Source organism: Ambystoma mexicanum, chromosome 2p, assembly GCF_040938575.1.
Source record: "Ambystoma mexicanum isolate Mex_15411 chromosome 2p, UKY_AmexF1_1, whole genome shotgun sequence".
Taxonomy (NCBI): domain Eukaryota; kingdom Metazoa; phylum Chordata; class Amphibia; order Caudata; family Ambystomatidae; genus Ambystoma; species Ambystoma mexicanum.
In genome coordinates this window covers 174,356,284-174,374,880 of record NC_090923.1, presented here as the reverse complement: position 1 = coordinate 174,374,880, position 18,597 = coordinate 174,356,284, and the positions used below count along the sequence as shown (strand labels likewise).

General features: G+C 46.2%; 1 protein-coding gene across 1 annotated transcript in view; it reads left to right on the top strand.

Moving 5' to 3' along the window:
• The window catches only part of MBD4 (methyl-CpG binding domain 4, DNA glycosylase), a 172,323-nt gene that overhangs the window by 63,084 nt on the left and 90,642 nt on the right, over window positions 1-18,597 (top strand). Inside the window, exon 4 of the mRNA XM_069646208.1 lies at window positions 5,876-5,979. Within this exon, the coding sequence (XP_069502309.1) occupies window positions 5,876-5,979 (104 nt within the window). The remainder of the gene's footprint in view (window positions 1-5,875; window positions 5,980-18,597) is intronic.

Sequence of the window (18,597 nt, the reverse complement as noted above, 5' to 3'; positions counted from 1 at the left end):
GTCGCGTAAAAAATGCCACAACGTGGGGTTATTGATGTTAAATTGTTTGTTTAACCTGCTGTGCCATCCCTCCAGGGCGTTATTCGTTCTAGGTGTTTTTTCTAGGGTTGCCTGATAACAATTCCAAAAATGTAATGGGTATTTTGGCCTTCTTCTTGTGCCACTTCTGGTTAATTGTCCAATCCATGATTTTTCAAAATAGTCTAATAGATCACTAAATTCTTCCTCATGATTTTTGTAAAAAGTACTGTCAATTAAATGTTCATAAAATTCAGTTACATAATCTATTTGTACAAAAGCCAATGCAAAAAGTTTTTTAATATTAAACTGGTAGCAACTGTCCTCCGTGTATTTTGTGTTTAGACCTAATTTCTGCATTTTGCGCCATATACTCTGTGTGAAGTGGAAAAAACATCCTTGAATTTGTGTATTTTCGAAAATTGATTTAAAACCGTTGATTTGTGCTGTCTCGTAATCCATGATTATTGTAGTTGGGTTTGCCTCAGGGATCGATTGTTTTATTTTATCAAAAACGATTCTGTACGCCTCTTCAGTCTTTTTCGGCATTAATATATACACAAGTGGAATTGTCTTGCCGTTTATTGTGCCATGAATGGTATAAAACTGGAGGAATGGCTGCGGGCATACTTTAAAAGTTGCGTCACTTTGCCATTTTTCACTGTTAGTCAGATGGTGGAAATTACTTGCAGTGGCGAATATTAATATTTTTTCGCGGTTTAAATCAATTGTCGCTTGGTGAAAAATGTCTCCATTTTTTGTTGTTTTAAATACATCTGGGATTTTAATGTCTTCAAAAAGCCTTGGTACAGGTGGCATATTTTCTTTTTGTTTTCTAGCTCTGTTTATTGTCCGTTGCATTAACCTCTCACCTGGTAACTGTGCAGCGATATGTATTGGTAAATGGTCACATACTTTTGACACAACCGAGCCACTTGGTTCCCCGAGACTTTCTTCAGCCTTTCTTTTTAGCTCTGAGAGGTTTTTTTCATTATAATATTAGATTGGTCCGGTAGATGATTATGTTTGTTTTTACTGTGCACATTTGTTCCCTCAGTAATAGCTCGAGCCGTGCATTTATTTCTTTTATATTCGGCGCATTTCCAGTATACACGCTCATTCTTCTCATATTCCTTATGGTAAACGTATCCATTTAATGTCAGCTGTTTTCCTCCCTTTTGGTTTGTCACTAATTCCATTTTGTATTCTAAAACAAACGTAAGAAACGTTTTCTGTCATATATCTCTAAGTAATATGTTTTTTTACTGTTATTCCACTTCATTGTTTTATAAATAGTACCTGGTGTTTTGCGAAGTAAACTCAAGCGATTTCCCGCAGTACAGCATCAAATGTCGTCCTGTCAGGTAATCACGGTTTGGCAATATCGTCATTCCAATCTTGGTTCCTGAACAAGGTTCTTTACTCTTGCTTTTCACCTATCAGTTTAACCCCTTCTAAACTCTTGATTCTAATACGTATGTTGACAGTAGGGTGGGTGGTGGGGTGGGGGGGAGGGTCTGGGGGTAGCGGGGTGCCGGGTAAGGGGGTGGTGGACAGGGAAGGGGGTTGGGGGGGGAACCCCCCATCATAAAATGCTTATTTTTTTTTCTTTATTTCTATTTATGCATGTTCAGGTTTTTTTTTTCGACATATACGTATTCGAGATATTGACCCTTTTAATGAGATGTATATATTTTCGATATTTTATTTTTCGATATTTTTTTTCGAGATTTTGGTAGTTCGAGATTATTTTTTCGGTATTGTGACTATAAACCCTTTATATAAACTACCATCTTCCTCTGAACTCGCTGGGATCTTCCTGGAACATATATTCCAACTTCACGGACTACCCTCCAAGATCATATCAGACAGAGGACCTCAGTACATATCTCAGTTCTGGAAACACTTATGTTGTATACTAGGAATACAACGTGCGCTATCCTCAGGTTATCATCCACAGACCAATGGAGCGACTGAACGCGTGAACTAAACCCTGGAGCAATATCTTCGCTGCTTTACCACCAAGGTCCAGGACGATTGGTCACTTCTAATACCCCTGGCTTAATTCACATAAAATAATTCGGATCACTCGGCTGTCAAAACCAGCCCCTTTTTCTGTAGCCAAGGATTTCATCCTTCGGTTCTACCATCCATACTCCCATATCCTACCCCAGTTCCTACAGTTGACTCCTGGATTGAAACCCTCATCAACGTACACAGAGAAGCCAAAGAACACCTTGAAAAGGCCCGAACAAACACCAGGCATTATGCGGACTCCAAAAGAAGGCCAGGGCCTTTATACTCAGTGGGTGATAAGGTCTGGCTATCCTCGAAAATACTGCCTCGATGTACTATGGCCCTTTTTCCATAAAGGAAATCATTAACCCAGTGGCCTTTCGACTCAAACTACCAGAATCCTGGAAGAGGATCCACCCAGTTTTTCACACTTCTTTGTTGAAACCATACGTCCAGTCTTCACACAGACAGGTGAGAAGGGGGGAAACCTGTGACACATACTCTATCAGGCAGCAGCTCTCCTCCGTGCATTCCTTGAAAGACAATCTAAAGTGGAAGACAACCCTATTAAAGGATTGCACTGCTTTCCCTAGAACATGGGTGCATGGCAGCAGGTACTGGAGGAGATCTGCTCCCTAAGCAAATTTCACAAATCTGGTTACCCCTATAATAGATATACTTACCTCAGGAGAATTGAGTTGGGGAAGTCCCTGAGGAGTGGCCAGTATCCAATATAGCTTACTATAGTTTAGGCAATGTTTGGAGTCACAAGAGAAGCAAGATTGGAGCATGCTGGATGAGAAAGCTGGAAGAAGGAGCCTGAAGAGGAAAGGTCAGAGAGCAGAAGTAGTAGCAGGTAAAGGTAAATTGGAGAGGAGGGTAGAGGAAGAGGAAGAACATCTGCAGGAGTAAGGGAGTATTTAGTGAGGGGAGGAAGGAGAGTGATACAGAAAGGAATCTGGAGGTGATGGAGAGGAAGGAAACTTGAGGTACTATAAGGAAAACATTGGGAGAGACGAAGAGTGCCTTGTGAAAGGCATTAGACTAGGTGAGGAGAGGAGACATTAGTAGGAGAGTGGGAGAAATGTCAAAGGAAGTGAGGAGGTAGACATAGATTCTAGCAACAACAGAGAAAGCAACTAGAGAGCTGTAAGGATGTAGTCAGAGGAGATTTCAGGGGAGAGGACTATTAAGAAAGAGGACCAGGAACACTATCAACCTGACAAGAGAAAGTTGAGGGGAGTGGAGGTAACAGCATTTTGTGAAGCATCAAAAAGGTGCATGAGAAGGAATAGAAGAGCAGCCGAGATGAGAGTATGAGGATAGAAGAGGAACCCTTAGGCACAAGACAGTTGCAACCCATCAAGGAGCTAGATGAGAACGAGATGATAGGGACTAAAACCAGAACCCTGAGACAGGAAGGGAGCTAGTATAAGACACAGGTCATAGCCCAGCTCATCCATTCGATGCTGTACCATACCTAGCCCTGCTTAACTTGCAGGTGCAACAGGGCACTGAGACCTTGGAGAAAGGGTTTCCCAGGAGTCCAGGATGAAGAGCAGGCGACTTTAATCAATGGAAACAGAAGACAAGAAAGAAGTGTGGAGGCACTTATACCCCTAGAATGTGAGTGACTGAGAACTGACTGTACATCCTGGTAAAGGATGCAGGATGTTGGAACTATAAGGAGAAGTCATCCTGTTGTTGTTTTTTTCATTGATTTTTCATCCTACATTATCCCAAACATTTTAACTATTCCTAATAAATCTGTATCTGCTAACATACCCAATCTTCTCTGTGTCACATCAGTTCTGCCCACCTTTAAGACAAGTGCCTTCTTAAAGAATAGGCTTTTTTGTTAAACAAATTGTTTAAATTGTGGTATAGTTTCCCAAAAACATTTCAAAATTTTAAAGACAGTGAGCCTCGTCACGGATGCCGCCGGATCCGTAAATATTTACCAGCGCCTGACTTCCCTGTGCCACCGGGAGATTACAACCCCGGTAGCACGGAAAGTCAGGCAGTGGTAAAATGTAAGTCCCCATTCCCATACAGTCCCACAGGACTCTATGGGAGTGTGGACTCGGAAGCACAGGCACCGTTGCAGTTCATCCGTGACAGGTCTGACTACCGTGGCCGCTGTGCCCAGCAGGGTCAGACCTGTTGGGCACAGCGGTTCCAGCAGGCATACTCGGAATGTGGCAGTCCAGAAGTCAGAACAAGTGTTGACAAAACGACATTGAACTGTTCTCAGTACTGGCAGCATCCCGTCTCCTACAGCTGCCAGCATTTGAATCTCCTGCTTCCTCCTGGGAGGGCCGCTCTCCCTTCCCAGTCCTTCTTCCCTTTTAATGACATGAACAGTACCAGCCGTTCTATGGCATCTAGTCTGCGCATCTTGGTCTTCCTCGTCTCATTTTTTCCCCCAGGGAAGTAACATTGTCCACTCTGCAGACATACATAGATGCGGGACTATGTCCTGTGCAGGGTAACAAGGTGAGGGAGGTTGGGCTGTAGGGGAATTATACTGTGCATCTCCCAAGGTGTTGTCCCTTGTCTCGTAGGGGTTTTCCCTCCCCATGAGATCCACCCACTGAGTACCACCCCCAGGGGGACTATCGGGTAGCGGTCTCAGCTCCCTGACATCCTGGGATTCGTCACATTCAGCACAGTTCCTAATGGTATAGTCAAAATGTGGAACAGGGGTCATTTGAAGGGAGTTATGGAAACGTGTCATCTTCAACAAAAGTCGGGGCAGCCCACCCCAATCACAAAAGGTGTGGAATGTAGAATGTTTGCACACCTAATTAATGGATCTGGTGGTTGACCGATAGAGTCGCTGGTTGAACTGGCACTAAAAGACACAAACAGGCTTTGCGTAAGCACTTCTGGAGCCACTTTATGAATGTGGCATGTTCCGATGTTGTAATCCGCCTCTACGCAACTGGGAATTTTGGGGGATTAAGTTCCCAAATGTTGCACAGAATAGAATATGAGTTAAGTATTTGCCTAAAGATCTGAATACTGTTGACTAGCCTCTAGTTTTGGAATTTAGCAGTTCCTGATAATAAAGATCTTCAGGTACATGTTACTAAAAGGCCCATTAACCATAGATCTGGCAATCTACCTCCCTTCTGTAAATTATTCTTTGTTTCAGGTGAGTATGGCAAAATAGTTTCTGACTAGTGTCAGAGCGGCGCGTTGGAGTAGAGGTGCTGATACCATCTGAGGGAAATAAAATCCAATTACCTGGTCTCAAAACAGGTATTTCAATAGAGCCTGTCCCAAAAATCTATAAATTACTACTCCCACTAATTTGTACCCAATAGGTGTCCAGTGAGAGGTGGGGAGGTGTGGTACACCATGTGGGGGAGGTTAAGGAATAGTGTACAGCTCATAACACCAGGGTTTCATGTGGGAAGTCAGTGGCTTTCACATCTTCAGAGCATGCAAAAACCAGCCTGCTGCATATGGACACTACTATTTACCAGATCAGACCTATTGAGAAAAGCTTGGAAAAATCCAATCAATCTTAAAATGGTAATCTGCTTTGCAGGTTTTCGCGATCTCCTGGCTTCCTTTTCTTTTTTCTCGTTCTTTTTTCTCTTTTTTCTTTTTTCTTTTCTGCTGTGTAGTAACTGCCTGTTTAACTCCTTTTACTGATTGTTACTGGTTTTTTATTGTTTGCTCTGTTTTTTTTGTTAATGCTAATGACTTTTTAAGCTTTAAATATTGTTCGATGTTTTTGTAAAGCTCAGAGCTGACCCAAACAAATAAAAAATAAAAAAATGGTAATCTGCTTTTGTGTAGCACATTGATGCTTTTCCCTTTTATTTGCCAGATGAGTATCTTACCAAAAAGTGGCGGTATCCAATAGAACTACACGGAATTGGGAAATATGGGAACGACTCATACAGGATCTTCTGTATCAATGAATGGAAGGAGGTGAGGTGGTAACTTTTTTATAATCAGGTCATAACTGGGTCTGTCAGTATATTTGTTATTTGGTTGAACTCATTCTAATATGTCTTCCATATTGCTAATTTTGTAATGGTTTGGAACAAACGATAAACAAATAAATAAAAAAATAAAATAATAACTGGCCCTTGGCTTTACTGGGTATTGCACATTGAGATTGGTTTGCATTTATATGTTATGTTTCTCCTTTGTTGTTAAAATAAGAAAGATTACTACACATACTGTAGTAATCTCCAAGTGTCACTCTCCACTTGATAAGTTCACTTGTAATGCTCAAATCAACCAAACATTCATCAAGCAAAAACAAAACAAAGATTTGATCCGTCGCGCAGTACAGTTTACCACTATAGTGCACCACATTTTCCTATGGGTGTACCAGTGTATTTAGTTCCCTGTGTATTGCACACATAGCTTTTTATATAGGAAATTGTGTCACTATATTCCAATATCTTGCAGATCACCACACTTATAATGGGGTGTTTATTGCATTTATTAAACATAATAGAGGGATTTGGCAACTCTGCTTTTCACTGTCTCCCCAGCTTTAGGCTTGATTAACTGCTGCTTAGAGCACTGAGCAAGAGTTTAGGCATTGGCAAATAACATATTTATCTGTGCAATGTAGTTGTCACTGGAGCAAATTATTTCAACAATTAGTTATCACACAACAAGTTCAATTTACAATATCCAGTGCACATTATAGACTCTGGCCGCTGGTCTTCAAATTAGACATTTTATGGTTCTGTGCCTGGGGGTACAGGAATTAGACCTGTGGATATTTTTTGATCAAAGGTCAAGTTCTTTATATGTATTCTAGTGGTAATAAAATGTAGTACATTCATAAGCTTTCAGCACATCTTTAAAACAATATTTCTATTCATAATTCTTGGATATTAAGAATGTCTTTCAAAACAATATCTGAGAGGTTCTCATGAAATATTGCAAGAGATTAAAAATCTTGTGTTTGTTCAGCAAATCTTTGTACTGTATGCTGTATACTATTTTTGATTAACAACTTCTCATTGTGTATGATCATCCATTCTTGCTCCAAAGTTACTCAACTACTAACATTGCATTACTCCGTCACCTCCATGCTGCTCAACTACCTTTCCTCCTTTCCTACTGCCCTGATCCCTCAACTGTCTGCTTGCCTTGTCTCTTTCTTCACTTCTTCAATTGGTCCGATATGCTCAACTTTTCATTCCAACTGGCCAACTGCTGATGTACCTATCCCCTCACTATCACACTTTTCTGAAGCCAAACTCTAACACTTTCTCCTTTGTTCTAATCCTACCCCCTTATACTCTGGCTCCTCTGACCCTTTTTACCTTTGTCTATGCTCCTCTGCCTACAAAATTGGCCCTCTTATTAACTCATCCCTTACCATTGGTATTTTTCCTCCCACGTTTAAACATTCCTACATTCTGTGTACTCTTAGGAAATCTTCTCTTAACCTTTCTCCTTGTGCTAACATCTGTGCTATTTCCTTTCTTTCATTCCTTGCAAAACGCCTGGAATATGTGGTCTATTGCTCACCCCTCTCAGCTTTTGCCACTCCACAGAAGGTCCTTCTTGATATTGCTAACTTTCTCTTCACTGCTCAGCACTCCCAACACTCATCACTTTTTTTTTACATACCTGCTGCTTCTGACACAGCTGATCATTCTTTACAATGATCTTCTTATCTTCTCTTGGTTTAGCTGGCTCTGATTGCTCTAACATCCTTCATCTCACACTTTCTCCTTATCTTGCTCTGGAAAATGGTCTTATAATTGCTCTTTTCGGTATTCTTGAAGGCTCTGTGGTTTGTCATTTATTGTTGTCATTCTACATTATCATTCATTAATCTATCATTCCTGAAGCAACCAACACGAATGAGGCTTACTGGAGTCAGAGGGAAAATGCAAAATAGCTTTGCGGAGTGGCAGAGAGTGGCAGTCCTGCAGTCTACTTTCTATTTTGGTCTGCTTTCCCTGTCCACCCTTACCTGAAGGAGGAGCTACCCCTATCCACCATAAAGACTTGGAGCTACCGCGGAGCTGACGCGGAGTGGCGGAGAGTGGCAGTCCTGCAGTCTACTTTCTGTTTTGGTCTGCTTTCCCTGTCCACCCTTACCTGAAGGAGGAGCTACACCTATCCACCATAAAGACTTGGAGCTACCGCGGAGCGGACGCGGAGTGGCGGAGAGTGGCAGACCTGCAGTCATGGCTGGCATGACTGGACTGACGGCCTCCCCACAGACTCCTTTAGAGGAAGAAAATGGGCTCCTAAAAAGTTTGCGCCCTCGTCCACCCCTTGACAAACTCCTCCAAGAAGAAGCTCAAAACTCACCAAGCACCTCAGCCCCCACTACCAAACCCGCTAAAACTGTTGGAAACAAAGTGGGAAATAAGGTTTTCAAACCACCCCCACGGACTTCAAGTAAAATCCTGTGGCCTTCATCAAATGGCTCTCAGCCCTCAACTGATCCCCCTTTGAAACCAACTGAGGAGCCCGAGATACCTGCCATTCATTCTCAGCAAAAAAACATGGACACTATTTCCAGACCAACAAACACGATCCCACCCGCTATGTCTCTCCCCGCTTGCTTACCGGCCTACCCCAGAGGGGGTGCTGTGTCTGCAGTTGAGGAGCAGACCTCTCGTGGGTCCGGGTCCGCGCCTTGGTCCCTGCAGTTAGTAGTGGAGAATCCGGAGATCCCTCCGACCTCACTGGGCCCCTCCGCCTGCCCTGGCGTGGAGATGTCGCTGGGCCCGGCAGAGGAGGCAGCCGGAGACCCGAAACCACGTCAGGCTGCCGCGGAGCCAGTGGCCTGCAACGCACCCGCAGCCCCTCGCACAGTCCTCGCCCTCGTCCATGCTGAGGGTTAGGGCACAGACCCGCGAGAATTGTGCGAGGAAAAGAGGGAGGCGCACTGGCTCGCTCCTGCTGCTGTCGTGAAGCATCGGCTGCACGCCCTTCCCGCGATGTCATCGGAGCAGGAGCTCTCTGACACCTTTGAGGATCCTGCGCCACGCCTTCCAGAGGCGCAACCTAGAGAAAACAATAAAACAAGCACAACGAACTTAAAAAAACGTCCGCGCCAAGTACAAACGATGTCTAAAAGGAAAAGAAAAAGACACTTTAAAGACAATACTCTCTCTCAAAATAATGCAAAAGCACAAAAAAAACAAACATGAAAGTAAGCATACCCAAATGCAGAATCACAAATGAGAAAAATACAAGAACAAAACTTTCTCCATTATCGACGTTGACAATGTTCTTTCAGAAAGAAAAGAAAAACAGGGGGGAGCTGCACAGGCGCATTATTTGAGCTTACGGACGCCAAACTACTGGACGCAGTGCATGACCTACAACCACTCAGTAAGCACAGGAAAATTGATGAAAACGAAAAGATCACACCAATCCCCTCATAAATCAAGCTACACCCCACAGAAAAGAAAGCCTCTCTACCTACCAACTTGGAAACCAGTTCTATACCAGATAACACAATCAGCACAGTGATTCCCGGCGACTTTATCTTCGGCCAAATTCCACTCTCATCTCATACCCCAACCCCTTCACCACCTCCACTGATCATCCCCCCAATCCCATTAACAAACGAGCTACAACAAGCTACGGAGCCTGAGATCGCTTCAATTGCTGTACAGAACAAGAAACAAACCGCCGTCCCACCATCTCCTCCAATGTCATCACTACTTTTCCCAGCTTCACAGGACATAATAGCTTCATCACTTACCTCACCAACTGAACAGCGAAGCCTAAATCAACAGGGGATAGAAGAGCAAAGAGGATCCAACAAAACCGGTCACACAAATCGACCGCCCCAGGAATCTAGAGACAAAAGGAAATCATATCATGACTACGATCCACGCTACAGATCGAGCTTCTACATCCCCTCCACTCCTACACATGAGCCAAGCAGAAAATCCTCTGCAGCTACTAATGAAACACCTTCAAAGAAACCGGATTTACTTTCATATATGTCAGCACTAACAATTGCCTTAGTCCCCTTCACCAAGCTTTACGAATCATTACACGACACACTAAAGGAGCATACAGTACTCCAAGCCATGATTCATACGAAACTCATTTTTCTTGAAGACCATGTTACAGCTCAAAAAGACACGAAAAAAATTTCCTTCACAAACTTGGCTGACATAAACGCACGCCTCCAGACAATAGAATCGACCTTAAACCTTTTAGAAAAACGATCATCAGCAAATGGATCAGCTATCCAACCTAACACTCCTGCACCACTCAATGATCTCACAGCTGGAAATCCTCACAAAAACATTGCAGCTGAAAAAATGATTTTGATCCCCAAAAAAACCCAACAGCTCCTATCCCAACCTACAAATGGATCAATCACCAATATCGTCCTAGTAATCGACGACGTAGAAAACAAAAGTAAAGCAGTAAAAGACCCAATGGAGCAACCCTATTCAATCTTTGACTCAACTAGACCCAAAAACCCAAACAATCCTTCTGCCTCAGATGCTGCTAACAAAACTCCTCTTCCAAAAAAAAAACTCCACCCTGGGTCCTAAACCTGCTGTAATACCTATGAGACAACAAACTTCTCAAAATAAATTATCCCAACAGATTGATGACCCAACGAGCCCTCAGCCCTCACTCACAAACCAAGTCACCAGGAGCTCACCGATAACATCTGAGGACTTCCTGTTAAATTCTGACCTGATGAATCGCCAGAGCACTCGGACACAACACCCGGTATGGGCTCTTCATCTCATCCACAAGAAGACAATACCAGCCCTTCTAAATTGGATTTGCAAATCAAGGATCTACCGACTAACACTAACCCCAAAGAATTAGAAAACTCACCGATCTTCTTAACCCTGGAAGAACGTCGACAGAAGATCGAACGCTTGGGAGATAACAAACAGAATCAAATAAAACCAATATGCGACCAAGATTCGTCAGCATGAAAGACAACCAAAAAAAATGAAAATCAAGAACAGAAAGATACAACAGTACCCAACGGGAGCGTTCAAATCAACCTGATCGACCGATTGCTGCAAAATAGTCGCCCGAATCATCATGAAGAAATCGTAAACGAAGAAACAGTTCAAGACAAACCACCGCCTATCTACTCGACACCAATACTCCACAACAAATACACAATACAATTCTACTAAATCTGGAAACCTGACAGAGAAATGGATCCTTAAGCTAGAACAAATGAAAGACAACAGAGATTAAGTCACACTAAATAGAAGAGGAGTCTTGACCTTGATGCAACTTATTCCAAAGCTGACTCAAATTATATCAGACGATTTGAGGATTGTTGAACCGAGCCACTACCACGGAAGAGCAATGTGCTACCTTCATATTACCTCAAGACAAATTAAAAACAAATTGATAGACCGAGAAAGATACTTTCGAAGCCTGGGGTACCATCTGTCACAACAGAGAAATACCTCTGAACACTCAAGTTCCAAAAATACTGAACTCACACTGAAAAATGTGCAAAATAACAGCGAAAACGCTCATCATTCAATACCTAAACGCAATACAGATGTCAGCTCATATGAACGGAGACACTCATATCGAAATACCTCAGTGACTGCACATCAAGACTCAAATGTGCTACCATCGAGTCAGACCCAAGCTTCACCTCAATCTATTCGAACTTCAACCAGACCAGACGACGCAATCAAAGAAAACCTGGAAGCAAAAATAGCCTTCCGCAAAGAACGACATGACCAGCACAGGTTCCTCACCAAAACCATCGATCCAGTACAAGACCTACCTCCAACACCCAAAACCAAAAATTAGACTTTATCCAGCTTTTGGGCATGGCTCCCAAAGGCACTGGCAACACATCGATCGAAGTAGCAACTCATGGACAGGGCCAATCTTCGAGACTCGACGAATACACAAAAGAGCGCACCTCGTGATCTTAAACTTGGATCATGGAACACTAGAGGATTTAAACACCTAACCTCACCCAGTGATGTCAATCTGGGATCAGCCGATTTGTGGTGCTTCCAGGAAACTTGGCTGACCAAAACTCCATCACTTGACGGCTTTGACCTCCGTCTGGCTCTGGCATCAAAACGCCCAGTTGGTCGACCATCCTCGGGCCTGCTTACCGCATGCCGTATCAGCAGTGGTTTGGCAATAACAGACATCATCGTCTCAAACTACTCATTACTCGCATTACTGCTAACATGGAAACTCTCCTCTACTAACAAGGCATTTCAACAGAAGATTCCCGTGGCAGTATTAAACGTTTATTGGAACCCCGCTGCAATTGATAAAAAAAACTTTCTGGCCCTAATTGAAACCACTGTTGATGAAGTACGAACCACCCATGATACCTACCACATCATAATATGTGGCGATCTAAACGCCCTCTGCAACCAGAATCCTGCCAAGGACAAAACACTGAGCGAACGACGAGGCGAATCGTGGATCAAATTGATGAACTCAAGACATCTTCACAACCTGGACACAGTATACAAAAGCAATACCCATCCTCCAACATGGTGAACAACAAATCGGCGTCAACTTTTGACTATACCTTCGTGTCTGAACCTATTCTATCCTTAACAACCTCCTTTGACGTCCATCAAACTACATCTAGCAATCACAATATCCTGATAACTACATGGAAATCATTACACACCAACCAGGATAAGATGGAGGTAGGACTGGAACAAAATAACCAAAGAAACAGACTGCGCCTCACAGCGCAAAGTATAAGAGAACTTACAAATCGGTACACAAATTCAACCGACATACCCAAACTCAAGGCTACAGACTATGGGCCTCATTACACAGACGGCGGTAAGGGTTAACGGTCACCGTTAATGGTACCGGTGACCGTTAACCCTTACCGCCTTACTACAAGGTCCCTTTGCGGTTTGGAGACTTTGACGCCTGCTTTTTGCAGGCGTTAAAAAGCAACACGCAAAGGGACCAGGGAGCTAATTACGGTACCGCAATTTGCGGTGCCGTAATTAGCACCTTCCCCATTCCCATTATGCCCTATGGGGCAAAACTGGAATGGGGAAGGGCAATGGGGGAAGGGGGAATTACTGCCCCATCAACCTTGGAATAGGGCGGTAATTCCCCTTTCTACCAAGGCGGTGCCGGTATTTTACCGGCACCTTGGTCCACCGCCGTCCGTGTAATGAGGCCCTATGCCCCTTTGCTGCTCTCATAAGACGCAGAAAGGCAATCTTAACAAAAATCTTCAAACACCAACTCATTCATATGACAAACTCCTGGTCCTAAAACACCGGCCTTCAGGAAAGCAAAAAGATCTGCAGCAATACTCCCCATGACCAAAAGAGCAATAGCTATTAAAGAAATAACGAGAGAATACACATCTTGGGTGAGAAGACACAGATGGAAATTACAACAGCAAGATGCCGAAACCATGCTGAAATCCATCTGCTCCAACAACTCGAAAGAATTCTGGTCACTACTGAACAAAACATCTTCAACCACTGGTCCAGAAATTACGAACTCCATCGATGAAGCCACCTGGGCTGCTCACTTTAGATCACTCTTCGAGCTGCCAGACACTCCATCAGAATATGTGCTTCTACAATCATCGACGACTGACCCGAAACCCTTGAACCAAGCCGATGCCTGGACAAAGCTGGACGACCTAGATGACATCTGCGACATCATCAGAAAACTGAATAAATCTCGAGCCCCTGGCCCCGATGGCATCACCAATTTCAGCCTAAAATCACATCCTGTCGGATGGGCTCAATTTATAAGAATTGTGTTCACACGATACGTGGCTGTACAATCGATTCCCCCAACATGGCTGTATGCAATAGTGATCCCGATTTACAAAAAAGGTGACAAACAAGATCCCACAAACTATCGACCTATTGCTTTACTGGACCCTATAGGGAAAGTCTTCGGCTCTCTTCTCTTGAATAAATTCCACTCTTGGGTCTCACGTGCCCCATGTAATGACAACTTCCAAGCTGGTTTTAAAAAAACACTAGGAACCACGATCAACATCTTTCTCTTAGCCATCTTAAAAAACAAAGTGAAAAACGGCCACCCAAAAGTGTATACGGCCTTCATAGACTTCTCTAAATCCTTCGATAGAGTCGACCGCACCAGACTCTGGCAGAAATTATCTTCCTGGGGCTGTCCAAGCAACATCCTAAATCCGATCAAAGCACTTCATACGGATACCAACATTAAAGTGAGACTAAGGACCTCATCACGACTTGGGCGGTAAATGTGGCACCCGGCGGATAATCCGCCAGATCACGAGTCATCGTGCACGCGCCACGGTCCCTGGCGTTAGCGCGATTAACGCGAACCCTTAAATCCGGCGCACCGTGCGCTACCGCCACATCGCGCTCATAGTGCGCGCTATGAGCATGCGCTTATACCCCGCGGGAAAGGCGTCACCGCCGGAACGGGAAATAAAGCGGCGGCCATCTTGAAAATCACAATCCGTCGGATATCACAGCTACTGGAAGCCATCCACGCAATCCAAGGCTGGAAAATGAGTTAAGAGCGCACTAGGGGCAAGTCTGCACTGGACAGCGTCAGGAAACCCAAGTTCAGTGACCAGGAGCTTGAGGTACTTGTGGAGGAGGCACTGACATACCATAATGAGCTGCAGCAGCGGAAAACCAGTGCCCATCGTAGAGGCCAAATATGCCGTCGCCCAAAGGGTCAGTGCCGTGGGGCGCGTGCCCCGGGATGGTGAGGACTGCTGCAAGCGGCTGAATGACCTGTGCGTGCGAGTTCGAGGCATCCTGTCCCAGCACAGGAGTGCAAGCAGGGCCACAGGAGGAGGGCCTCCACCACCCCCACCCGACCTCACACCATGGGAGGAGAAATTGACAGGCCTGATCGACGTCGGAACCATCGAGGGCATTGGTAGAGCGGAGGCAGGGACTGGCATCGACCCAACGGCAGGTGAGTCCCATCCCCAAATACATGCATCTGAATGAGAGTGAAGACATGTGTCTGAGGCACTGCATACACCCGTAAGTGAGGCCCACATCCCTAGAACGGTAGTGCTGCCTAGACGACCCCAAACGTGCAGTGCATGAATGACAGGGGCAGGGGATAGACTCCCATAGCCATAGGACAGCTACGTAGAATGGTACTGTGCATCAACACAACCACAAAAGCCTGAGCGCAGTCCACCCCAACCACACGTTCCCATGCAGTGTATCTCCATGCACATCCACAACAAGCACCACATGGTGACTGAACAGAATGCAAGTTGAGTGCGTCATTGGTACTGTTTTCATTCACACTTGTTGGCATGACCTGCATCATACAAATGTATGTAGCATTGTACTCCAACCACCCCCTACACACCCCACAGGCACACGTCGATCCCAACAGCCCGGTGATGATGGGGTGAGGCCACACCGACAACGCGCCCACAACACCGTGCCTCCACCAGCACCATCACCCCACAAAGACGCCGCACCCAAGGGAGACAACCCAGGGGAACACCCACCTCACCCCAACGCTGCCCCGCCAGACAGCAGCAGCAGCCACATGGCTGCAGGGAGGTGACCGGCAGCTCACCCCAAGCCATCATCCACCGCCCCGATGCCGAGAGAGAGAGGTCTGAATTGGAGCCCGACGTGGGAGCAACACCTCTACGTGGGCATCATGCCGCCGCACTACACTCTCACAGTAGTAGTGATGGAGAAGGGGTGTCAACACCCCAGGGAAGCCCAAGCCCAGGCAGACAGCAGGCAGGGACTTGCCATGTGCCTGTGCGTCGCTGCAGCACACCACAGCCAGATGTGGACACACCATCCTATGGGAGGCCAGAGGACCAGCAATCTGAGCCAGGCAGCCCAGTCCAGGCTGGTGGCTTTTCGCCATGCAGCCCCGCCCCCGACAGCACCCAATTCGTGGTCCACCACGTGACGCACCAGGGAAGCCCTTTGTCACTGGGGCAGCAGTCATGGTCCGACTGGACATCATCGAGGCCAAACAGGCCCGGGTTGAAGCCATGGCAAAGGTGCAGAGCAGGCACATAAAGGCTGTCAGTCATTCCATCAGGCATGGGTGCAGATAGGTGGCGTGGGACAATGCGCGTACACAGCAAGTCGTACAACAATGCACCGCTGCCCTGACAGGCTTTGGGCAACGAGTCCGCGAGTTCACAGAGGCAATGTCAGCACTTACAGAACAGCAACGCGAAGCCAATAACCTCATGCGTCAGCACATGATGGCCAGCGCTTCTGTACCCTCTACTTCCACCACACCCACAGAGGGTTCACTAGACCCATCTCCGAGGCGCCGGTCCATGCGCCACTTGAGGGCACGCACACTGGAGGGTCCTGGGAGAGGGAAGCGCCCGCGCCCATCCTAGTGGTGCATGGCATCATTGTTGTTGGCCTGATGAGACAACTGCACAGTTGGGGGTTGTGCACTGGGGGGAGGGGGGATTGTTGGGTGTTCACTGGGGGGAGAGGGGATTGTTGGGTGTTCACTGGGGGGAGGGAGGATTTTGTGGTGGGTGTTCACTGGGGGGAGGGGGGATTGTTGGGTGTTAACTGTGGGGAGGGGGGATTGTTGGGTGTTCACTGGGGGGAGGGGGGATTGTGTGCTGGGTGTTTACTGGGGGGAGGGGGGTTCGTTGGACGGAAAATAAATAACGTTACAAAAATCACAATGCATGGACAGTAGTGATTGTTACAAATGCAATTTAATGTCGAAGTGACATATTTAGAATTTACCCATTACCCATTTCTAAAAGAATCCATCAATCAATCCCTGTCTGGCCAACCTCCCCTCCCTCAGCCCAAACCTTTGTGCAACACCTTCTGGCACTTCATTGCCCTCACTACCATCCTCAGGTGGCTGCACATGAGCATCTGGGGGCAGTGGCACATTTCTGCGACAACAGATGTTGTGCAGCATGGCACACGTCAGTACAATTTTTTCAGTTTTTTCTGGTGCATACATCATTGCCCCTCCCGTGCGGTCGAGGCACCGGAAGCGTGCCTTCAGCAGTCCAAATGCCCTCTCCACGCAGATCCGTGTACGGGCATGGCCAAGGTTGTATGCCTGCTCCGCCGCCGTGTGTGGGTGACGCACAGGGGTCATGAGCCACGTGTACTGGGGATATCCAGAATCACCTGCAGGGGAGAGAAAGCCTGAATGGGGACAAGGTAAGTCCAGTGGGTGTACAGAGCCCTGTCATCAGTGTGATTTTGCCCTATTTGTCATTTGGCCTATAACATTGTGGAGTGTGCTGTCCTACGGGCACTATTGAATCAATGGAGTACTCTCCACTTGGTACGCCTATGTTTCTGTATGTAACAGTACTCATTCACTTGTCACACGATAAGGGGGCCCTTCCATCTACTTCTGCTTGAGAGAAGTGGCTGCCTCATGCGTCATTGCAAATCCATTTGGCTACAGTTGCATTTGCTGCTCTTCACTATTCTGTACTGTTCTCCATGTATTTCCATGGCCATTTTGGGGACAGTGTTTGTGGGATGTGCATTGTCATTACTCGGCCTACTTATGTGTGGAGCATTCGTGAATGTGCCAGCTCATGGTTTGGAATTTCATTACTGTCGGATCGCCAGGGTGGGATTTCTGTACTTTGGCAGTGTTGGGAGCCATGGTGCTACTCACACAGGAGGCTTTGTTGTGGTGGGGCTTCCATATGTCACTGTGCCGCCACATGTCTTACATCCTGCATGGGTGTGTTCTGCTGTGTTGGACACGTCTAAGGTTCATCGTGCAAGGTGCTTGAATGTGTATGCTGCAGTGATGCTGCTGCCTATTGCGAATGATGGATTCTATGACAGGCACCATCAGTTGTGGATTGACATGCTTTGTGGTATACATTTGTACCTACCCAGTAGCCATGTTTTTTGCCTCGGTGCCTTTCCATGTACGCTGGCAGGGTACTGTTGCGTAGGACCATGGAGTCGTGGGTGGATCCTGGGTAGCGGGCACAACAGTGGCTGAAGGTGAGGTCAGGACCACATGTCATCTGCACGTTGAGGGAATGGTACTGTTTATGGTTTCTGTAGGCAGCCTCATTTGCCTGGGGTGGTACAAGTGCCACATGTGTGCAGTCCAGGGCTGCTATTACATTCGGGACTTGGGCAATGGCATAGAATTGACCCTTAAGCTGGTGCACCTGTGCCTGTGTGGCTGGCAATGCAATGTGTTCATTCACATGATTCAACAGTGCATCAAGCACCTGTCCCAGCATGGCACTGAATGTGGACTGGGCCATTCCATGCATCATGGCAATGGTATGTTGGTAGCTGCCAGTCCCAAGAAATTGAAGCACAGACACAAGCTTCACTAGGGGAGGTACTGCCGTGCTGGTGGCTATGCGGCTGCATATGTCACCCTGGATTGTGTCCAGAAACTGGGTGATGGTTGCCCTGTCCAGCCGATATTCTGTCACCAACTGACCATCAGTCAGGGCCCAGGGTGTTGGCCTGACCCTGGGGATGGCTGGCCGCCTTGCTGGTGCTGCTCTCCTCCTTCTTCTCCTCATCCCCACTGCCCCCTGCACTCCCAGGGCCCTGGCCTGGTTGACTGGCCTCTGTAGCTCCAGGCGCAGCAGGTAGA